Source organism: Hevea brasiliensis, chromosome 5, assembly GCF_030052815.1.
Source record: "Hevea brasiliensis isolate MT/VB/25A 57/8 chromosome 5, ASM3005281v1, whole genome shotgun sequence".
NCBI classification, from domain to species: Eukaryota; Viridiplantae; Streptophyta; class Magnoliopsida; order Malpighiales; family Euphorbiaceae; genus Hevea; species Hevea brasiliensis.
The window spans coordinates 49,570,697-49,596,371 of NC_079497.1; the positions used below are offsets into that span (position 1 = coordinate 49,570,697).

The 25,675-nt window shown below is 36.4% G+C and overlaps 1 protein-coding gene across 12 annotated transcripts in view; it reads left to right on the plus strand.

Annotated features, from left to right (window-relative positions):
- Nucleotides 1–25,675, plus strand: part of LOC110656064 (E3 ubiquitin-protein ligase At4g11680) — a 60,955-nt gene that overhangs the window by 21,755 nt on the left and 13,525 nt on the right. The window contains exons 1-2 of one of the 12 annotated variants that reach the window (XM_058147180.1): nt 19,375–19,509; nt 19,746–22,949. The exons of 10 other annotated variants lie outside the window; for them this stretch is intronic. In XM_058147180.1, coding sequence (XP_058003163.1) covers nt 21,556–22,584 — 1,029 coding nt within the window. In that variant the 5' untranslated portion in view covers nt 19,375–19,509; nt 19,746–21,555 and the 3' untranslated portion in view covers nt 22,585–22,949. Of the gene's footprint in view, nt 1–19,374; nt 19,510–19,745; nt 22,950–25,675 lie in introns of those variants that run through there. One more of the 12 variants, XM_058147181.1, reaches the window with a different exon arrangement.

The window sequence follows — 25,675 nt, forward strand, 5'->3', positions numbered from 1 at the left end:
TTCCATGAAAATATTTTCTTTAATGTATCCATTGAGAAAACTTGTTTTGACATCCATCTGCCAAATCTCATAATCATAGTATGCAGCTATTGCTAATAGAATCCTAATTGATTTAAGCATGACAACATGTGAGAAAGTCTCCTCATAGTCGATTCCTTGCCTTTGGCGAAACACTTTCGTTACTAGCCTTGCTTTATAGGTCTCTACTTTTCCATCAGAATCAATTTTCTTCTTGAAAACCCATTTATTCCTTATTGGTACAATACCTTCAGGTGGGTCAACAAGATCCCAAACTTGATTCTTATATATGGAATCAATTTCGGATTTCATAGCTTCAATCCATTTTGAAGAGTCTATATCTGATATAGCTTCTTCATAGGTAAGTGGATCATCTCCATGATCTACTTCTTCATGAGTAAACAACATTTGTTCATCTTCATGAAGAAAACCATATCACACTGGTGGGTGAGATATCCTGGATGATCTGCGAGGAATTATTGTAGATGTTTCATCAATAAGTGTAGGTTGACTAGATGGATCTATATTCATTTGATCTGTTGGTTGGTCAGAATTCTCCAATTCTAATTCTATTTGCCTTCTTTTGCCTCATTCTTGAATAAACTGTTGTTCAAGAATGTGGCATTTCTACTTATCACAACCTTTTGTGATGTAGGCAAATAAAAATAATTTCCAAAACTCTCTTTTGGATATCCAACAAATCGACCTTTTTCTGATCTAGTTTTCAATTTATTATTGTTCAGCTTTTGATATAAGCTGGATAATCCCAAATCTTAACATGATTAAGACTTGGTTTTCTTCCATGTCATATTTCATAAGGTGTGGAAGAAACTGATTTTGATGGATTCCTATTCAGAATATGCAAAGCTAATTCTAATGCAAATCCCCAAAAAGAGATTGCCATATCAGTAAAGCTTATCATACTACGTACCATATCTAATAGTGTACGATTTGTCCTTTCAGATACACCATTTAGCTGTGGCGTTTCTGCAGGAGTCAGCTGGGAAACAATGCCATACTCTTTCAAGTATTCATCAAATTCAGTATTCAAGTATTCACCTCCACGATCTGATCAAAGAGCTTTAATACTTTTTCCTGTTTGATTTTCTACTTCAGATTTAAATTCTTTGAACTTTTCAAAGGATTCGTGTTTGTATTTCATCAAATATAAATATCCAAACCTTGATTTATTATCTGTAAAGGTAATAAAGTAATGAAAACCGCCTCTAGCCATTTCTTTAAATGGACCACATACATCACTATGTATTAGCTCCAAAATATTTTCAGCTCTTAGTCCTTGTCCAACAAAGGGTGATCTAGTCATTTTGCTCTAAAGGCAGGATTCACAAGTTGGAGTAGGTTCAGAACCCAATGAGGATAAAATCCTTATTTTCTCTAGTTTTGCAATCCTATCTTCTGCAACATGACTTAATCTTAAGTGCCAATGATATTTTGAACTTGAGTTGATTTTCATTATGGCATTATATTCATTGAAATTGCTTGCATTAGATTTGTATTTAACATTATTATCTAAATAATAAAGTCCATCATGCATATAACATGAATCAACATATTTATTTTCAAAATAAATATTGCAAACATCATTTATGAACTGGAATTCATAACCATCTCTAGCCAATCTAGATATAGAAACGATGTTTTTAAAAGCATCAGGTACATGCAAAACCTTATTTAAATACAAAACATGTCTACATATGTATAAAGATTTAGATCCTATGGCTAAAGCTTCAACAGTTGAGCTATTGCCATCCCGGAGTCTAATATCTCGTTACTGCAAGCTGCTATTACTTGCTATACTCTGGGTAGTTTCTATTCCAGTGCCCATCTTTCTGACAGTGGAACCACTTTCCTTTGCCTCCATCAGCTTTGGTCTTCCCTTTCTGTTTGGCTATTTTCTTGGTAGGTTCTGGAACTTGAGGTTTCTTTTTCTTATCGCCCTTCTTCTTGTTGGACTTTCTAGCAGAAGAAGATGCAATCAAAGCTACCTCTTTTCCTTTATTGCCCGACATATTCTTTTGGGCAATAACAAGCATGTTAAGTAAACCAGTCAAGGTGTATTCCTGCTTAGTCATATGGAAATTTGTCACAAAATTCCCAAATGACTTAGGAAGGGACTGAAGGATCAAATCCGTCTGTAGTTAGAAATCCATGTGAAAGTCAAGATGTTCCAGCTGCTCAATTAACCGAATCATCTTGTGGACATGATCTCCAACATTCTGTCCCTCAGACATCCTCATGCGGAATAGCTATCTAGATATCTCATACCTAGCATTCCTGCTGTGCTCACCATACAACTCTTGCAGGTGATGGAGGATCTCACTTGCACATTACATATTTTCATGTTGCTTTTGTGACTCATTACTCATAGAAGCAAGCATGTAACACTTGGCCCTCATATCATGCTCCTTCTACTGGTTCAAAGTATCATGCTCCTCTTGAGTGGCCTCTAGAGGTAAGAGACCAGGAACCTTTGAGTCTAGAACATATCCAATACGTTCTAAGTTCAGGACAAGTTTTAAATTTCTTAGCTAATCAGAAAGATTAGGTCCCGTCAACCTATTATGATCAAGTATACTCGCAAGGATATTGGATGGTGGTGCTTGTTGTGTGCTCATTATTATCAGAAAATTAACTGCAGAAAATAACTAAATTAATTAGTAAATGTATCATGTAATTAACCAAAATGATTATGGTCTTTTAATCAAATTGGTCCCTCCACTAACCATAGTGACTCCTACACTTTCAAAGTAGGAAACATAAATCTTAGTTGGATGGATTTTTAGTGGGTGATTGAATTCTTGTAGTCTTATTGATCATCCTCAGGCACATCCATTATTGGAATTATAATAAACTGTAAATGAGTAACTCCTTGCCCATCACATCTCATATGAGGTTTAATAATTTACCTAGCCTTTAATGCTTAAAATCTCAGGCACATCCATTATTGACTTATCTTGCATTAGTTAAGTTGATCCCATTGAGCCAGTAAACATACAAATAATTTTAATTTCCTCAGGTACATCCATTATTGGCTACCAAACTATTTATATATTTACAACATCTCATGCTTAACAATTATTCTTAAGAAAATCTCTTAAATTAATTGCATTATATGCAAGTATTTAAAATTTCTTAAAATAATTGGTCATGTGAAGCGTAGACATAAAGAGGCTCCAGTTAGACAAGTAGATCACATTAGGTTAGAGGATAGAAAGAAAAAAAGAGGTAGACCTAAATTGACTTTGAGGAGAGTAGTACTTAGAAGCATTACACATTTCTGAGGATTTAACTCAAAATCGTTTAGAGTGGAGAAAGCGAATACATATAGCCTACCCCAAAATTTTGGGATAAAGGCTTAGTTGAGTTGAGTTGAGAATTGCCTCAATGGAGGGTCCATGATATAATTACCTTAATTATACCATTTCCAACTTAATCATTTGTTTGGAAGATATAATGGTCGGCTTAATTACTATTATGGTCTCATTTTGCACATTATCCAATTAGCATGCATATATCATAAACTTGCATACATTCCCATACATCTCATGCATAAATGGATAAACAATAAATATGGTATGATCATTGACTTTCTAAGGGAGTCAATTCTGAGCCACCAAGAATTGAATCAGGGCATTCCTAGGTGCATTCCATTTATTCATTTTACAAGAGTTGTTGAAGGAGTACATAATGAACACTTGGTCTTGAATTCCTCCCACTGGTTCCACCAATGCTCTTGACCTCCTTGATCTTCTTCCAATCCAATTACATTGTAATCATTGGCATACCAAGGCGAATTTACAAGAATATAAACTTTAAAGTCCTCAAATAAATGAAATTATTACAATATTTATAATACATGCCACTAAAAATAAAATTAATTATTTTACAACCCAAAGAAAAATATAAGAAATAAATCACATTGGTCTTTTATTGTCCATGATTATCCATCATGCATATTACCATTTAACAATTAAATAAAACATACATATAACTCAACTCAACTCAACTAAGCCTTTATCCCAAAAATTTGGGGTCGGCTATATGGATTCGCTTTCTCCACTTTGAACGATTTTGGGTTAAATCCTCAGAAATGTGTAATGCTTCTAGATCATGTTGTACTAGTCTCCTCCAAGTTAATTTAGGTCTATCCATTTTTTTCTTTCTATCCTCTAACCTAATGTGCTCTACCTGTCTAATTGGAGCCTCCGTATGTCTACGCTGCACATGACCAAACTACCTTAATCTTCCTTCTCTCAACTTATCCTCAATTGGCACCACTTCTACCTTTTCTCTAATACTCTCATTACGGACTTTATCTAGTCTAGTATGGCCACTCATCCACCTTAACATTCTCATATCCGCAACTCTTATCTTAGATGCATACGACTTCTTTAATGCCCAATAAGCTGAAAGGAAAATTTGAGTGTTGGGAAGTACGGTAAAATTTTCCTTTCAACTTATTGGGAATCTTGCGATCACATAAAACTCCCGTGGCACGTTTCCACTTCAACCATCCGACTTTAATCCTATGACTAACATCCTTCTCACATCCGCCATCTACTTGAAGGACTGAGCCGAGATATTTAAAGTGATTACTTTGGGACAGTATCACTCCATCCAAACTAACTCCTTCTCTATCACCAGTTTGGCCTTCACTGAACTTGCAATGCATGTATTCTGTCTTCGTTCTACTTAATTTAAAACCCTTTAACTCTAGAGTACTTCTCCAAAGCTCTAGCTTTCTATTGACTCCTTCTCGCATCTCATCTATCAGAACAATATCATCCGCAAACATCATGCACCAAGGAATACTCTCTTGTATATGTTTCGTTAATTCATCTAAAACTAATGTAAAAAGGTAAGGGCTTATAGTTGATCCTTGGTGTAATCCAATTAAGATCGGAAAATCTCTTGTGTCCCATCCTACTGTGCGCATAATAGTAATTGCTCCTTCATACATATCTTTCAACACTTGTATGTACCTAATAGATATCCTCTTTTGTTCTAACACACTCCATAAGACATCTCTTGGAACACTATCATAAGCCTTCTCCAAATCAATAAAAATCATGTGTAGATCTTTCTTCACATCTCTATATTTCTCCATTAAGCTTCTAATGAGAAAGATCGCTTTCATAGTTGAACGACCGGGCATGAAGCCAAATTGATTGAGAGAGATAGAAGTATCATGACGTAGTCGATGCTCCACAACTTCATAGTATGGTTCATGAGTTTAATTCTCCTATAGTTTGAGCAACTCTGTATGTGTCCCTTATTTTTAAAAATAGATACTAAAATACTCCTCCTTCATTCATCAGGCATTTTCTTTGAGTTTAGAATCTTATTAAATAATTTAGTTAACCATGCTACTCCCATATCTCCCAAACACTTCCACACTTCAATTGGTATTCCATCGGGTCCATAGACTTTATCCACTTTCATTCTCTTAAGTGCTTCCTTTACTTCTAAAGATCTAATCCTTCTAGTATAATTCACATTCTTTTCTATTGTTCTATAGTCTATATTCATGCTATTACCATTTTGACTATTATTAAAGAGATCATTAAAATAATTTCTCCATCTTTCTTTAATGTTCTCATCTTTCACCAACACTTTTCCTTCTTTATCCTTAATGCACCTAACTTGATTGAGATATTGACATTTTCTCTCTCTTCCTTGCTAATCTATAAATATCTTTCTCCCCTTATTTAGTTCTAAGTTTCTCATATAACTTTTTAGAGGCCTGTGCTCTTGTTTGACTAACTGCCTTTTTTGCCTCTTTCTTTGTTATCTTGTATTGTTCATATGCTTTATTATTATCACATTTAGGTAATTTCTTATACTATTCTCTTTTTCTCTTCACTGCCTTTTGTACTTCCTCATTCCACCACCATCTCTCTGTTGAGGGTGGTCCATGTCCTTTAGACTCTTCGAGTACTTTTCTAGCTACTTCTCTAATCTTTGATGCCATCTGTATCCACATATCATCGGCCTCCATATCCAGCTTCCATGCTTCGGACTCGAGAAACTCATTTTTGAACTTCACTTGCTTTACTCCTTTGAACTCCCATCACTTTGTTCGAGCTACACTATTTCTTCTAACCTTACTTGAATTGTTCCTAAACTTGACATCCAAGACCACTAACCGATGTTGACTTGTTAAAGCCTCTCCTGGAATAACATTGCAATCCTTGCATAGAGCTCTATTTGTCTTCCTGGTTAAGAGGAAGTCGATTTGGCTTCTATGTTGCCCACTTTTGAAAGTCACTAAATGTGACTCTCTTTTTATAAAGCAGGTATTTGCTAGTATTAGGTCGTATGCTATAGCAAAATCTAGGATACTTTTTTCCTCCTTATTTCGACTGCCAAAACCAAAATCTCCATGAACATTCTCATAACCTTGTTTATCACTTCCTACATGTCCATTCAAATCTACACCAATGAAAACATTCTTTTCATTCGGTATGCTTTGCATTAAATCATCCATATCTTCCCAAAATTTTTGTTTACTCACTATCCAGTCCTATTTGTAGGGCATAAGCACTAACTATATTTATTGTTTCTTCTTCTAGTACTATTTTTACTAGTATAATTCTATCTCCTACTCTTTTCACAGCTATTACAGCGTCTTTCAATATCCTGTTTATGATTATGCCCACTCCGTTCTTGTTTCTCTCCTTTCCGGTAAACCACAGCTTATACCTTGAATTACTCACTTGCTTTTCTCTCCTACCCATTTAGTCTCCTGAATGCAAGCAATATTCACCATTCTCCTTTCTAAGATATCCACATGCTCCATTAATTTTTTTATAAGTGATCTAACATTGCAAGTACCAAACCTGATCCTCCTCCTATCCTGTTCCTTCCTAATTGGTCTTCTTCTATGATATTCTATTGTTTTCTATGTCTATTTTGTATTCTGTTCCACTATCTATTCTACTATTTGTCTTACGGATTAATTTCTTTACTCACACCCGTCCATGATGTGGGAACTCTTGCTCACTTAACACCACACTCGGGCGCCGGCATGACGTGTCGCTTTCGGTGAACGCCTTATATCCTTGCATATTTCTCACTACACCCGGGCTCCGATGTAGCGCATCGTAAGTAGAGGACAAATCTCATTCAAATAAATTTAAAAATTCAGATTTGAATCTCATTCAAACAATTGAATCAAAATTTAATTGTGTGATTAAAATTTTTAATTAAATAATTTAATTAAGCATGGGCCTAATTATGGGCCTTAGATCATACAACAATTGCATGATTGAGCCCATAACCAAACGCACCATTGGAAGGCCCAAAAGCATGCACACCATTGGAGCTCATAACCATGCCGCCACCATTGATGATTTTAACCAGCAATGAATCAATCAAAATTTGATTAAATCACACAATTAAATCTCATATTAAACAATCTAAATGACAAATATAGTGGCTCTGATACTAATTGAAGGAGCGGAAGCATGAAAATTGTTCATTAGAGAATTGAATTACAAAAATTTTCTTCTAGAGTTACATGCATCATACCACATACTTTATGTGCCTAATTAATTTTAATGCTCAATTGCATATTAAAACACTTTTAATATGTATTAGGATTTATGTTTGCCATTCAAAATTGTGAATTAACAAATTAATCCATTTAAACCCTAGTTTAAAAGAGAAGTTAGAGCACTAACCTTTTTGATGCAATATAGATGTGATTGGCACCTTTAGGAAGCACCTAGGACCCCAAGTGTTGTCCCTCTAACTTGTCCACACCGAGATCACCAATGGGCAGCCCCCAATTTTGCTTCTCAAGCCTTGCCAACCAATTATAAATTGGGTTCTTACCTTTAGAGAGGTTGTAGGTGTGTATAGGATACTAGAAACAATTTCTAGCAATTTTAATTCAAAGGAATTTGGGCAATTCTCTTTGAATTGATGAGAAAAGATGAAGAGAAGAGAGGGAGAAAGAGGTGCTGCCGCACATAAGAGAGAATGAGAGAGTGGCTGAATTTTTCCTTTTTTTTTTTTTTTTTTTTTTTCCCTTTTATAATTAGGTCACAACTTAAAACCCTTGCCACACGTCATTACCACATTGCATCTAAATTTTAATTGACTTAATCACATTAAGCCAAGTGTCAAAGCTGGACTTAATCTTGACTTTGATCATCTTGTATGATAGGAAGACAAATGACAAACTATGATGCCATGTGTCACTTGTCACCCTGTGAAATGATCAAATTACCCTTATGTTGTAATTTTGAGTTCTCAACCTAAAATTATTATTTCTTCTCTTCTAATCGATTTATATCAAATATAAATTAATTAATTAATCTCCATTAATTAATTTCTCACAATTAGATTCATATTTAAACACTTTAAATATAAATTTAACTTATACTATATATCTAATAATCTAGATTTGGTTTCAAGCCATGCTAGGGACTTTGCAATCTTATTGCAAGCCAAACCTATTTAATTAATTAATTAAACTCTTTATTTAATCAATTAAATAACATTTTACTTGGTAATTATCTTGTATATGTGTGTGACTTACTAGGCTCATCACTAATTGGCAATGATATATGATATTAACTCTTAATATCATCAGAACTCTTTTTTACCGTAAATGATTTCTCTAAATCATTTTAGGCATCTCATAGGCCATGGTTGGCACCTAACATAGCATGCCATGGCCACCCAATCAGTAACAAGGAATACCTTAAATGAACCTATAATCATATGTTACTATGCACTAGAATCTCTCTGTTACAAAATCATAATTCGAGCTGGAGTCATGGTTTATATCAAACCCCATTTGCTATGAATATTATGTTCTCTTTTAATTCCAGTTCTTGATTAATTAGATTTTCTTGTCAGAAACTCTTTTCTGACTAAATCTGTCTGTCCTGACCAGGAACTTAAAACATCAAGAACAATTAAATGAACATAGGACTTTATCCCTATTTACTTAGGGTAATAGATTTCATCTTGATCAACACCTACCTCCATATATAACTAGTAGGAGCCAACACATGCTCATATACCCATACATAGTAAAAGTATGAAAACAGTATCAAACTCAAACCACCTATATACAAGATAGCTGTATTATCTCAGGTCTAAACATTATATACACTGATATGATATATGACAATGCATTGACAAGAGTAAACTCCATGTGATCGTCATATGCATCACTGGTTCGGCCCACCTATCATGTATAAGTATCTATTATGTTTGTTATATGGCATGAGACTCACCATTCCATCTTATTTATATCTCATATAAATACATTGGGAACAAACATGAATACAATCTTTCTGGATAAGTCATGTTCTGTGTGAAGTATCCTCGATTGTGAGCCAATTTATGATACTTTGTGCTAGAAATACTGTCACTCGTATTCTTAACAACTTAAGAATAGAGTTTTTAACAAAATATCAATGGACATTTTCTATTATACATAAATACATTATGTAAACGGAAAAGTAAAATTGCCTTTTATTAATAAAATATGCCAATGATATGCTCTAGGGCATACTACTTACAGTATCTTCCTCATCCAAATGGGTCATTGATTCTGGTGCTACAGATCATATGACAGGTAATTGTAGTCTTCTATCATCTTTTCAGTCTCATCCTACCTCCTCTACAGTTACTTTAGCCAATGGTTCTACTTCTTGTGTCATGGGTTCTGGTACTGCAAACCAAACGTCATCTATTTCTTTATCATCTGTTTTATGTCTACCTAAATTTTCATTTAATTTGCTTTCAGTTAGTAAACTTACTCATGCCTCACATTGTTCGGTTTTCTTTTTTCCTGATTATTGTTTGTTTTAGGATCTTACGACGAAGCAGATTATTGGTAGAGGATATGAGTCCGGTGGTCTCTACATCCTGAATAAATATGTACTGCGATCTCTTACTTGCTCCAGCACTTTAACTCTGCTCGAAATTCATTGTCGTTTCAGCCATCCCTCCTTGGCTACCTTGAAGAAATTATGTCCTCAATTTCAGTCTTTGTCCGTCTTAGAGTGTGAGTCATGTTAGTTTGCTAAGGACCATCGTTTACCTTCTACACCTAGAGTCAATAAACGGGCTTCGTCTCTTTTTGAGTTAGTTCATTATGATATTTGGGGTCCTTGTTCTAGTACTTCTAAAGCTGGTTTCAATTATTTTGTTACATTTGTTGATGATTATTCTCGTGTTACTTGGTTGTTTTTAATGAAGAATCATTCAGAATTATTTTCTATTTTTTGTGCCTTTTGTGCTGAGATTCAAACTCAATTTAATACTTCTGTGCGTATATTGAGAAGTGATAATGCTAAGGAATATATTTCTGGCAATTTTCAAGCCTATATGTCACAAAAGGGCATTCTTTATCAAACATCTTGTGTTGATACTCCATCCCAGAATGGGGTTGTTGAAAGAAAAAATAGATATCTTCTTTAGGCAGCACGGGCACTCCTTTTTCAAATGAAGGTCCCTAAACAATCTTGGGATGATGCAGTTTCTACAGCTTGTTTTCTAATTAATCGTATGCCATCATCTGTGCTTAATGGTGACATTCCTTATACCATTTTGTTTCCTTATAAATCTTTATTTCCTATTGAACATCGTATCTTTGGTAGTACTTGTTTTGTGAGAGATGTTCGTCCACAGGTTACTAAACTGGATCCCAAGTCTCTTAAGTGTCTCTTCCTTGGCTATTCTTGACTTCAAAAAGGGTACAAATGTTTTTCTTCAACCCTTAATCGTTATATTATGTCTGCTGATGTTACCTTTTTTGAATCTACTCCATTCTTTCCTCTCTCTCCTAGTTATGAGAGTCAGGGGGAGGAAGATGATCTCTTAGTCTATTCTGTCCATCCAGTGTCAAGTCCTCAGAATCCTCCTGCACCAACACCTGCTCGACCTCATCGCCCACCTATTGTTCATGTTTGTTCCAGGAGATTGGAGACTCTTGACTCAGATCCTCCACCAGCTTCTTCGTCAGAAGATCTAGTTTCATTCACTGCTCAGTCTAACTTAGATCTTCCCATTGCTCTTCGCAAAGGTAAGCGTCAAAGTACTTATCCTATCTCTTCCTTTGTATATTATGATCAATTGTCTCCTTCATCTCGTTGTTTTGTTAGTTCTCTAGACACTATTTCTATTCCTAAAACTGTTGCTGAGGCATTGTCCCATTCTGGCTGGCGTGCCGCAATGGAAGAAGAAATGATGGCTTTAGATACTAATGGTACTTGGAAATTGATGCATCTGTCTCCAGATAAGAAAGCTATTGGATGTAAATGGGTTTTTACAGTAAAAATGAACCCCGATGGTACTGTGGCTCGTCTCAAGGCTCGCCTTATAGCTAAAGTATAGGCTCAGACTTATGGGACTGACTACTCTGACACTTTTTCACCTGTTGCTAAACTAGCTTCTATTCACTTATTTGTTTCCTTGGCAGCTAGATATGATTGGCCTTTACATCAGTTAGATATCAAAAATGCTTTCCTTCATGGTGATCTCCAAGAGTAAGTTTATATGGAGCAACCACCAGGATTTATTACTTAGGGGGAGTTAGGCAAAGTTTTTAGACTTCGAAAATTCCTTTATGGCTGGAAACAGAGTTCTCGAGCTTGGTTTGGCAGGTTCAATGAGGTAGTTCAGCAGTTTGGTGTGCAAAAGAGCAAGTCTGATCATTCGGTATTTTTTAGACATTCTAAAGCTGGACTAATCCTACTTATAGTATATGTTGATGATATTGTCATTATTGGAAATGACTCTGCAGGCATTTTTTCACTGAAGTCATTCCTTCAGGCTCAGTTTCAAACAAAAGATTTGGGTTTATTGAAATATTTTTTAGGCATTGAAGTTTCAAGGTGTAAGAAAGGCATCTTCTTATCTCATAGGAAGTATGCCCTTGATTTATTGGCGGAAACAGGTAAATTAGGTGCCAAACCATGTAGTGCACCAATGACTCCCAATCTTCAACTCACAGCAGGAGATGGTGAACTATTTGAGGACCCTGAGATGTATAGAAGATTGGTTGGCAAACTTAATTATCTCACAGTAACTCGTTCAGATATTGCATATTCAGTTAGTATTATAAGTCAATTTATGTCCTCTCCTACTGTTACCCATTGGAAAGATTTGGGGCAAATTTTATGTTACTTGAAGGGTGCTTCAGGTCGTGGTCTCTTATATAACAATCATGGGCACTTAAATATTGAGTGCTTTTTAGATGCAGATTGGGCAGGTTCAAAGATTGATAGAAGATCCATTGCAGAAGGAAACTTAGTATCTTGGAGAAGGAAGAAACAGACTGTAGTTTCTCGTTCGAGTGCTGAATCAGAATATCGAGCTATGGCCCAAGCTGTATGTGAAGTTATGTGGACACGTCAGTTATTGGAAGAAGTGGGTCTTGAGACCTCATCTCCTGCCAAACTATGGCGTGACAATCAAGCCGCTCTTCATATCGCCTCAAATCCAGTGTTTCATAAGCGTACTAAGCATATTGAAATTGATTGTCATTTCCTTCGAGAAAAGATTTAATAGAAGATCATCTCAATAGGGCATGTCAAAACCGGGGAGCAATTAGGAGATATCTTCACAAAAGGTTTGAATAAGGCTCGGGTTGACTACATTTGTAACAAGTTGGGCATGATTAACATCTATGCTCCAACTTGAGAGACAGTGTTATAGAAAGTCAATCCTATAATTATGTACATAATATTCTTTATTAATTAGTTAGCATAATTATTGGGATCTCTTCCTAATTAGAATACTTAATTATATGATTCTTTGTATATAAATACCTTGTATCTTATTCAAGAAAATACACAGGAAATATTCTCTTCAAATCTAACAAGAATAAAAGGTAAATAAATTAACAACAAATTAACAATACCCAATATAAATTAAACAATTAATTAACAAAAATGACAAGTAAAAAGTAAACTAATTAACAACAAATTAACAATACCCATATAAATTAAATAATTAATTAACAAGAATAAAAAGTAAAGTAATCAAATTAACAATAAATTAATAATATCTATATAAAATAAACAACTAATGTCTAATTAACAAGAAAAAAAAGTAAAACTAATCAAACTAACAACTAATTAACAAGAATAACAAGTAAAAAATAAACTAATTAATTACAAATTAACAATGCCCATATAAATTAAACAATTAATTAACAAGAACAAAAAGTAAAATAATCAAATTAATAATAAATTACTAATACCATATAAAATAAACAACTAATTAACAATTAATGTTTAATTAACAAGACAAAACGTAAAACTAATCAAATTAACAAGAATAACAAGTAAAAAGTAAACTAATTACCAACAAATTAACAATATCCATATTAATTAACCAACTAATTAACAAGAATACAAAGTAAAATAATCAATTTAACAATACCTATAAAATTTAAACAATTAATTAAAAAGAATAAAAAGTAAAATAATTAAATTAAGAACAAATAAATAACTAATTAATAATACCCAAGAAGAGAGAAGGAGGAGGAGAGAAAAAAAGAAAAAAAAATAAAAAAAAAGACAACTGCTGCTGTACCGTGAGGAAAGTAGAAGAAGAGGAGAGGGAGAGAGAGAGGAAGAGTAGAAGAGAGGAAAGAAGAAGAAGATGAGAGAGAGACAGAGAGAGAGAGAGAGAGAGATACCTGTTAGAGCTGTGTGAGGAAGAGAGGAAGGGATTTGCTGCCTTTTTTATTCTGTTTTTGGCGTGAGGTAAGTTGGCTGCTAGGTTTTAGTTGTATTTATTTTAAAAAATAAAAAAAAGTAAAGAAAAAAAATTGTTACGTTGAAGAAGCGCCACCCCTTGCCTAGTGTCACCTCTTGCCTCGCTAGCTTGAGGCGTTGCCTTTTGGAAGATAAGCCAAGCGTCCCAGTCTAGGCGGCACGGGGCGCCTTGCCTTGCCCGCCATTAATAGCACTGTTCTAGAGTAACTTGCCAATAACTCAAACACCAATTTCCTAGTGATACAACTCCTTAGCTCACTTGTATCTTATCAAAATTGTATGAAGTAAAGGCTATGAAATTGCAAATAAGATTGTACATACCGAGTCCTCCAAGAGGCTTTTCAAAAGTCTACTGCAATATTCCTTGTCATCTAATATAATTTTTACAACACTTAGTCCTTTTATGAACATCTCCATTGCTCTTGTTTTCAAGTCAGAGATAACCACATTCATTTTACGAATCCGTTACGGTTGCACCAACAGCCACAAAAATGCAAGAATGGAACAGAAATGGAACTCTCTTCCTTTGTCCCCTCGAAATTCCTTAAGTATCATATGACTACAACTTTCTGCAAAATAAGGAATTAGTTTCTTTCTGTCTTCTTGATGTCTCCCGCTTACTTTTATCAAAATTATGGGATCACAAAAAGAACTTAACAATGAAAGAATCTTCTTTGCAAAGACTACATGAAATCAACCCAAATATACTGCTTCCAAAATCCCAATAATTGTTTTCACACTTTTCTTCTCCATAAAATTCCAAGTCTTCTACTTCCATCGAAACATTCTCAACAATAAGAACACCCTTTTCGCTTCTGGAAATTTTGATAAATCTGTGATCAAGAAAAATACCTTAATTGCTAAAGACTTTGTAGAAAGAGATGATTCTCCTTAATTTCAATTAATCTGTACATGGGCATATATATACAATTGATTCCTATAATTGTGTTCTACTAATTAGGAAGAAATCCTAAATGATAAATCGTAAATAAGAATACAGAATACAAAATATACAGAGAAATAATATAGTGATTGACTTTCCATATACTCCCCCTCAAGTTGGAGCATAGATGTTAATCATGCCCAACTTGTTACAAATGTAGTCAATCCTAGCTCTCGGAGGTCGAGTAGGTCTAGAGACAGAAGGAACAGGCTGTGGGAGAGGACTAGACATTGGTTGGACATTATATATTAAGAGATTATCCTCCTCCCCTTGACTCTCATACACAGATGATTTAGGAAAAAATGGAGTGGACTCAAAAAATGTGACATCTGCAGAAACAAGATAACGATTAAGAGTAGGAGAGAAACAACGGTACTCTTTTTGGAGCCGGGAGTACCCAAGGAAGACACATTTGAGAGATTTTGGATCAAATTTAGTAACCTGTGGACGAACATCACGCACAAAACAGGTACAACTAAAAATACGGAGTTCAATAGGGAACAAAGATTTTGTAGGAAACAAAACAGTATAAGGAATATCCCCATTAAGGACAGAAGACGGCATACGATTGATGAAAAAACATGCCGTAGAAACTGCATTCGCCCAAAAGTGTTTAGGAACATTCATCTTAAAAAGAAGAGCATGAGTTACCTCAAGAAGATGCTGATTTTTTCTTTCGACCACGCCATTTTGGGATGGGGTATCCACACAGGAAGACTGATGAAGAATGCCATTTTGTGTCATATAAGACTGAAATTATGCTAAAAAGTATTCTTTGGCATTGTCACTTCTTAATATGCGCACAGAAATATTAAATTGAGTTTTGATTGCATTATAAAAGGCACAAAAGATAGAAAACAACTCAGAACTATTTTTCATTAAATATAACCAGGTAACACGAGAGTAATCATCAACAAAAGTAACAAAATAACGAAATTCAGTTTTAGAAGTAATAGAACAAGGACCCCAAACATCAGAATGAACTAACTCAAAAGGGGATGAAGCCCGTTTATTGACTCTAGACACAGAAGGCAAACGATGATGTTTTGCAAACTGATACGACTCACATTCTAGTACTGATAAAGACTGAAATTGAGGACACAACTTTTTCATGGTAGATAATGAAGGATGACCCAATCTACAATGAGCTTCAAGAGGTGTTAAGGTACTGGAGCAAACAAGCGACCGCGGTACATGATTTTCCAGAATGTAGAGACCACCTGACTCGCGTCCTCTACCAATAATCTGCTTCGTCGTAAGATCCTGAAATAAACACTGGTAAGGGAAAAAGGAAACAGAACAATTTAAGGTACGAGTAAGTTTACTAACCGAAAGTAGATTAAAAGAGAATTTTGGTAGACACAGAACAGAAGACAAAGAAATTGATGAAGTTGGGTTCGCAGTTCCAGAACCCATGATACAAGAAGTAGAACCATCAGCTAAAGTAACAGTAGAGGAAGTGAGATTAGACTGAAAAGCAGATAGAAGACTAGAATTACCTGTTATGTGATCTGTCGCATTAGAATCAATAACCCATTTGGATGAGGAAGACACAAGGCATATAGTGGATTTACCTGACTCAGCGATCGCAGTGACAAGGGAACTAGTAGGCTTTAGAGATGCCTGATACTGGGAAAAATGTGTAAAATCCTCTGCAGATACCAAAATAGTTTTCTCAGAGGAAGATACTGTAGAATTCTCTGCTGCCATATTTGCCATCTGTGATAGCTGATTTTTCCTCTGAAGTAGCGGACAATTATATTTTGTATGGTCAGGCTCATGGCAATAATAACAAATGACTCATCTTGAGTCTTGATTAGAACTAGTCTCTCCATTACGCTGATTACTTCTGTTACCTGTAATTCCTCTACTTCCTCTTCTATTACCCTGTTGTCCATTTGGATTACGGCTAATAAGAGCACTACCGGCAGGCTGTGAAGATTGGGTATTCTCTGTACGAAGGACCCGTGTGAACGTTTCATGCAAAGAGGAAATCTCAGAACTGGAGAGAATATGAGATTTAGCAGTCTCATACTCTGAAGGAAGGCCTGCAAGAAAACTCATAACAGCCAGTTGTTCCCGTTGAGCCTGCTGAACTTTCACATCAGGACTAAAAGGCAACAATACATTAAGTTCCTCATATACCCATTTAAAATCCATAAAATAAGCCGTGAGAGACTTATCCTCTTTCTCAGCACGGTAGAATACCTTACAAACATCATAAATACGGGAGATATTCCCTTTACCAGAATACAAAAAATCTAAGTAATCCATCAATTCCTTAACAAATTCACAGTGATTAATTAAACTAATTACCTCACTGTGAATCGAGTTTCGAAGCTGCAAAAACAACCGAGCATCCTCCCTTAGCCAAGTTTGTGGTGTATAATCAGTGGGTGGATCTTTAATAAGGTGATCATCCTTATCAATGCTACGCAAATAGACCCTAACAGTCTTACTCCACTCCAGGTAATTCGAACCATTAAATTTGTGTTCCGTGATCTTAGTCATCACCGGAATCACATCAGAAATAATATTCTTATTGTCTACCATTTGTTGAGACAAAGAAAACTCAGAAGTCCTTTAATGGTGTATTGGATCAGGCAACAACACACAGTGGTGGAATGAGGGGGTTGAGGCGACGTCGGCGATGTTGATTGGGGTTGAAACGGCCAGTCGGCGGCCTCTCCTGAGCTAGGTGGTGAGAACAAATAGTCACCCTAGATAGATGACCTGCTCTGATACCATGTAGAAAGAGATGATTCTCCTTAATTTCAATTAATCTGTACATGGGTATATATATACAATTGATTCCTATAATTGTGTTCTACTAATTAGGAAGAAATCCTAAATAGGAATACAGAATACAAAATATACAGAGAAATAATATAGTGATTGACTTTCCATAACAGACTTCAACATTTTGAATAGCACTGTTGATACCCATCTCATCTTGAATTCCAGACTCAATAGAAGGTACCGAATTGCTCGGGGGGTCACATTGAACCATATTGCTTGAATTTTCATGATTAGCTTCTAAATTGTTACGTAACAGAGTTCCTAAGACCCAAACCTGTAGAAGAAGAAGAAATAAAGGGAAGAAGAACAGAGGAAGGAGCAGAACAGAGAGAGAATATCCAGAAAGAAGGGAGAGAGCGGAAGGAGTAGAGAGATGGAAAGAGTTATATGGAGAAGGATTTGTTGTATCATTGAACGCTTGACTGATTATCAATTACAATATTTTTTCCTATTTGTTATGGAAAGTCAATCATTATATTATTTCTCTGTATATTCTGTATTCTGTATTCCTATTTAGGAATTCTTATTTAGGATTTCTTCCTAATTAGTAGAACACAATTATAGGAATAAATTGTATATATATACCCATGTACAGATTAATTGAGATTAAGGAGAATAATCTCTTTCTACATGGTATCAGAGCAGGTCATCTATCTAGGGTGACTATTTGTTCTCACCACCCAGCTCAGGAGAGACCTTGGCCGCCGACCGGCCTTTTCGACTCCGATCAACATTACCAGTGTCGCCTCAATCCCCTTATTCCACCACTGTGTGCTGTTGCCTGATCCAGTACACCATTAAAGGACTTCTGAGGTTTGGCTCTCAGATCCTATTTCGGTATTTGCTTGATTTGTGATTTTGGGTTATTTTGCTGCTGTAAGCACTTTGGATTATCGTTTCGGTTAGTTTTCTTTGTCTCAACAAATGGCAGACAATAAGAATGTTATTTCTGATGTGATTCCGGTGATGACTAAGATCACGGAACACAAACTTAATGGTTCGAATTACTTGGAGTGGAGTAAGACTGTTAGGGTCTATTTGCGTAGCATTGATAAGGATGATCGCCTTACTAAAGATCCACCTACTGATGATACACAACAAACTTGGCTAAGGGAGGATGCTCGGTTGTTTTTGCAGCTTCGGAACTCGATTCACAGTGAGGTAATTAGTTTAATTAATCACTGTGAATTTGTTAAGGAATTGATGGATTACTTAGATTTTTTGTATTCTGGTAAAGGGAATATCTCCCGTATTTATGATGTTTGTAAGGCATTCTACCGTGCTGAGAAAGAGAAGAAGTCTCTCACGGCTTATTTTATAAATTTTAAACGGGTATATGAGGAACTTAATGTATTGTTGCCTTTTAGTTCTGATGTGAAAGTTCAGCAGGCCCAACGGGAGCAACTGGCTGTTATGAGTTTTCTTGCAGGCCTTCCTTCAGAATATGAGACTGTTAAATCTCAGATTCTCTCCAGTTCTGAGATTTCCTCTTGCATGAAACGTTCACACGGGTCATTCGTACAGAGAGTACCCAATCGTCACAGCCTGCCAGTAGTGCTCTTATTAGCCGTAATCCAAATGGACAACAGGGTAATAGAAGAGGAAGTAGAGGAGGAATTACAGGCAACAGAAGTAATCAGTGTAATGGAGAGGCTAGTTCTAATCAGGACTCAAGAGGAGTCATTTGTTATTATTGCCATGAGCTTAACCATACAAAATATAATTCTCCGCAACTTCAGAGGAAAAATCAGCGATCAAAGATGGCAAATATGGCAGCAGAGGATTCTACAGTATCTTCCTTTGAGAAAACTATTTTGGTATCTACAGAGGATTTTGCACAGTTTTCCCATTATCAGGCATCTCTAAAGCCTACGAGTTCCCCTGTCACTGCGATCGCTGAGTCAGGTAAATCCACTACATGCCTTGTGTCTTCCTCATCCAAATGGGTTATTGATTCTGGTGCGACAGATCACATGACAGGTAATTCTAGTCTTCTATCTGCTTTTCAGTCTAATCTCACTTCCTCTACTGTTACTTTAGCTGATTGTTTTACTTCTTGTGTCATGGGTTCTGGAACTGCGAATCCGACTTCGTCAATTTCTTTGTCATTTGTTTTGTGTCTACCAAATTTCTCTTTTAATCTACTTTCTGTTAGTAAACTTACTCGTACCTTAAATTGTTCTGTTTCCTTTTTTCCTGACCAGTGTTTATTTCAGGATCTTACGACGAAGCAGATTATTGGTAGAGGACGTGAGTCAGGTGGTCTCTACATTCTGGAAAATCATGTACCGCGGTCGCTTGTTTGCTCTAGTACCTTAACACCTCTTGAAGCTCATTGTAGATTGGGCCATCCTTCTTTGTCTACCATGAAGAAGTTGTGTCCTCAGTTTCAGTCTTTATCAGTACTAGAATGTGAGTCGTATCAGTTTGCAAAACATCATCGTTTGCCTTCTGTGTCTAGAGTCAATAAACGGGCTTCATCCCCTTTTGAGTTAGTTCATTCTGATGTTTGGGGTCCTTGTTCTGTTACTTCTAAAACTGGATTTCGTTATTTTGTTACTTTTGTTGATGATTACTCTCGTGTGACCTGGTTATATTTAATGAAGAATCGTTCTGAGTTGTTTTCTATCTTTTGTGCCTTTTGTAATGAAATCAAAACTCAATTTAATACTTCTGTGCGCATATTAAGAAGTGACAATGCCAAATAATACTTTTCAGCATAGTTTCAGTCTTATATGACACAAAATGGCATTCTTCATCCGTCTTCCTGTGTGGATACCCCATCCCAAAATGGCGTGGCCGAAAGAAATAATCAGCATCTTCTTGAGGTAACTCGTGCTCTTCTTTTTCAGATGAAAGTTCCTAAACACTTTTAGGCGGATGCAGTTTCTACGGCATGTTTTTTGATCAATCGTATGCCGTCTTCTGTCCTTAATGGGGATATTCCTTATACTACTTTGTTCCCTACAAAATCTTTATTCCCTGTTGAACCCCGTATTTTTTGTTGTACCTGTTTTGTGCGTGATGTTCGTCCGCAGGTTACTAAATTGGATCCAAAGTCTCTCAAATGTGTCTTCCTTGGGTACTCCCGGATCCAAAAAGGGTACCGCTGTTTCTCTCCTACTTTTAATCGTTATCTTATTTCTGCAGATGTCACATTTTTTGAGTCCACTCCATTTTTTCCTCAATCATCTGTGTATGAGAGTCAGGGGGAGGAGGATGATCTCTTAATATATACTGTCCAACCAATGTCTAGTCCTCTCTCACAGCCTGTTTCTTCTGTCTCTAGACCTACTCGACCTCCCGTTGTTTATGTTTATTCCAGGAGATTGGAGATTCCTGACTCAGATCCTCCACCAGCTACTTCGTTGGGAGATCCTGTACCTTATACTGATCATGATTCTTATATAGACTTACCCATTGCTCTTCGTGAAGGTAAACGTTCATGTACTTACCCTATCTCTTCTTTTGTCTTCTTGTTCTCGGTGTTTTGCTACTTCTTTAGACTCTGTTCCTATCCCTAATACTGTTGGTGAGGCACTGTCTCATCCTGGCTGGTGTGCTGCTATGAAAGAGGAAATGGAGGCTTTAGATGCTAATGGTACATGGGAATTGTTGCCTTTGCCCACTGGTAAGAAAGCTATTGGTTGCAAATGGGTATTTACAGTAAAGGTAAATCCTTATGGTTCTGTGGCTAGGTTAAAAGCATGCCTTGTAGCAAAAGGATATGCTCAGACATATGGGGTTGATTATTCTGACACTTTTTCTCCTGTAGCCAAACTTATTTCTGTTCGCTTGTTTATCTCTTTAGCAGCTACATATGATTGGCCTCTGCACCAATTGGATATCAAGAATGCTTTCCTTCATGGTGATCTTCAGGAGGAGGTGTATATGGAGCAACCACCTGGGTTTGTTGCTCAGGGGGAGTTGGGTAAAGTTTGTAGGCTTCGGAAGTCTCTTTATGGCTTGAAACAAAGTCCTAGGGCCTAGTTTGGGAGATTCAGTGAAGTAGTACAGGAATTTGGTATGCAAAAGAGTAAGTGTGATCACTCAGTATTTTATAGGCAATCTGAGGTTGGTTTAATTCTCCTGGTAGTCTATGTGGATGATATTATCATCACTGGGAGTGACTCTGCAGGTATTTCATCTCTTAAAACCTTCCTCCAAACCCAGTTTCAGACCAAAGACTTTGGATTATTAAAGTATTTTTTGAGTATTGAAGTTATGAGAAGTAAGAAGGGTATTTTCTTGTCTCAAAGAAAATATGTCCTCGATCTATTGACAGAGACAGGAAAATTAGGTGCTAAGCCTTGTAGTGCACCAATGACTTCAACTTTACAACTGTTAGCAGGCGATAGTGAGTTGTTTGAAGATCCAGAGAGATACAGGAGATTGATAGGAAAATTGAACTACCTTACAGTCACTCGTCCTGACATTGCTTATGCTGTTAGTGCGGTAAGTCAGTTTATGTCTTCCCCAACTGTTGCTCATTGGGAAGCCTTGGGACAAATCTTGTGTTATTTAAAGGGAGCTTCAGGAAGAGGTTTGTTATATGGTAATCATGGGCATTTGAATGTTGAATGTTTTTCAGATGCCGACTGGGCTGGATCTAAGGTTGACAGGAGGTCAATTACTGGATATTGCGTTTTTGTTGGAGGAAATTTGGTGTCTTGGAGAAGCAAGAAGCAGAGTGTAGTTTCTCGATCTAGTGCTGAATCTGAATATAGAGCCATGGCACAATCAGTATGTGAGGTAATGTGGATACTTCAATTACTAGATGAGACAGGTTTTAAGACTCCCCTGCCTGCGAAATTATGGTGTGATAATCAAGCTGCTCTCCATATTGCTTCTAATCCGGTATTTCATGAGCGGACCAAACATATTGAGATTGATTGTCACTTTATTCGTGAAAAGATTCAACAACAGATCATCTCAACAGGATATATTAAAACTGGAGAGCAATTAGGAGATATTTTCACCAAAGCTCTGAATGGAGCTAGGATTGAATACATTTGTAACAAGTTGGGCATGGTTAACATCTATCCTCCAACTTGAGGGGGAGTGTTATGGAAAGTCAATCATTATATTATTTCTCTGTATATTCTGTATTCTGTATTCCTATTTAGGAATTCTTATTTAGGATTTCTTCCTAATTAGTAGAACACAATTATAGGAATCAATTGTATATATATACCCATGTACAGATTAATTGAGATTAAGGAGAATCATCTCTTTCTACACTATTTATACCAAATATTCTCCTATACATTCTCATATCTACTATTCTCCTTATTAGTCATAAGAGAGAATCATTGCAAACAAGGTAAGTCTTAGACTGTGGTTTATAGCTTTTGATTCATGTTAAATGTGATCAAGGTGGAGACTGTGATGCAAGATGGTAATACGAGTTTATGTGCATGAAATGTGTTATGGAAAGTCAATCATTATATTATTTCTGTGTATATTCTGTATTCTGTATTCCTATTTAGGATTTCTTATTTAGGATTTCTTCCTAATTAGTATAACACAATTATAGGAATCAATTGTATATAAATACCCATGTACAGATTAATTGAAATATATGAGAATCATCTCTTTCTACATGGTATCAGAGCAGGTCATCTATCTAGGGTGATTATTTGTTCTCACCACCCAGCTCAGGAGAGACCTTGGCCGTTTCGACTCCGATCAACATTGCCAGCGTCGCCTCAATCCCCTCATTCCACCACTGTGTGCTGTTGCCTGATCCAGTACACCATTAAAGGACTTCTGAGGTTTGGCTCTCAGATCCTATTTCGGTATTTGCTTGATTTGTGATTTTGGATTATTTTGTTGTCACAAGACTTTGGATTAGCGTTGGTTAGTTTTCTTTGTCTCAACAAATGGCGGACAATAAGAATGTTATTTCGATGTGATTCCGATGATGACTAAGATCACGGAACACAAACCGAATGGTTCGAATTATCCGGAGTGGAGTAAGATCATAGGGTCTAATTGCGTAGCATTGATAAGGATGATCACCTTACTAAAGATCCACCTACTGATGATACACAACAAACTTGGCTAAGGGAGGATGCTCGGTTGTTTTTGCAGCTTCGGAACTCGATTCACAGTGAGGTAATTAGTTTAATTAATCACTGTGAATTTGTTAAGGAATTGATGGATTACTTAGATTTTACAGATTCTGGTAAAGGGAATATCTCCCGTATTTATGATGTTTGTAAGGCATTCTACCGTGCTGAGAAAGAGAATAAGTCTCTCACGGCTTATTTTATGGATTTTAAACGGGTATATGAGGAACTTAATGTATTGTTGCCTTTTAGTTACGATGTGAAAGTTCAGAGCCCAACGGGAGCAATCTGTTATGAGTTTTCTTGCAGCCTTCCTTGAGTATGAGATCGCTAAATCTCGGATTTTTCCAGCTCGAGATTTCCTCTTTGCATGAAACATTCATACGGGTCCTTCGTGCAGAGTATCCAATCTTCACACCGCAAGAGTGCTCTTATTAGCGTAATCCAAATGGACAACAGGGTAATAGAAGAGGAAGTAGAGGAGGAATTACAGCAACAAAGTAATCAGCGTAATGGAGAGGCTAGTTCTAATCAGACTCGGAGGAGTCATTTGTTATTATTGTCATGAGCACGGCCATACAAAATATAATTGTCCGCAACTTCAGAGGAAAAATCAGCGATCACGGATGGCAAACATGGCGTGAGAGGATTCTACAAGATCTTCCTCCGAGAAAACTGCTTTGGTATCCGCAGAGGATTTTGCACGCTTTTCCCGAGATCGTGCATCTCTAAAGCCTACCGCCTCTATCATCGCGATCACGAGTCGTAAATCCACTACATGCCTTGTGTCTTCCTCATCCAAATGGGTTATTGATTCTCGTGCAACAGATCACATGACGAGTAATTCTAGTCTTCTATCTATTTTTCGTCTAATCACACTTCCTCTCATTACTTTAGCCGATGGTTCTACTTCTTGTGTCATGGGTTACAGGCTGCGAATCCGACTTCGTCAATTTCTTTGTCATCTGCTTTGTGTCTACCAAATTTCTCTTTTAATCTACTTTCATTAGTAAACTTACTCGTACCTTCAATTGTTCTATTTCCTTTTTTCGATCGTGTTTGTTTCAGGATCTTACGACGGCGATTATTGGTAGAGGACGTGAGTCGTGTGGTCTCTACATTACGGAAAATCATGTACCGCGATCGCTTGTTTGCTTGATCCTTAACACCTCTTGAAACTCATTGTAGATTGGGTCATCCTTCTTTGTCTACCATGAAGAAGTTGTGTCCTCGATTTGATCTTTATCAAGACTAGAATGTGAGTCATGTCAGTTTGCAAAACATCATCGTTTGCCTTCTGTGTCTAGAGTCAATAAACGGGCTTCATCCACTTTTGAGTTAGTTCATTCTGATGTTTGGGGTCCTTGTTACTTCTAAACTGGATTTCGTTATTTTGTTACTTCATTGATGATTACTCGTGTTACTGGTTATATTTAATGAAGAATCGTTCGAGTTGTTTTCTATCTTTGTGCCTTTTGTAATGAAATCAAAACTCAATTTAATATTTCATGCGCATATTAAGAAGTGATAATGCTAAAGAATATTTTTCAAAGACAATTTCAGTCTTATATGACACAAAATGGCATTCTTCATCGTCTTCTGTGTGGATACCCCATCCCAAAATGGCGTGGCGAAAGAAAAATCGGCATCTTCTTGAGGTAACTCGTGCTCTTCTTTTTCAGATGAAAGTTCCTAAACACTTTTGGGCGGATGCAGTTTCTACGGCATGTTTTTTGATCAATCGTATGCCTTCTTCTGTCCTTAATGGGGATATTCCTTATACTGCTTTGTTCCCTACAAAATCTTTGTTTCCCGTTGAACCCCGTATTTTTGGTTGTACTTGTTTTGTGCGTGATGTTCGTCCGCAGGTTACTAAATTGGATCCAAAGTCTCTCAAATGTGTCTTCCTTGGGTACTCCCGGATCCAAAAAGGGTACCGCTGTTTCTCTCCTACTCTTAATCGTTATATTGTTTCTGCAGATGTCACATTTTTGAGTTCACTCCATTTTTTCTTCAATCATCTGTGTATGAGAGTCAGGGGGAGGAGGATGATCTCTTAATATATACTGTCCAAC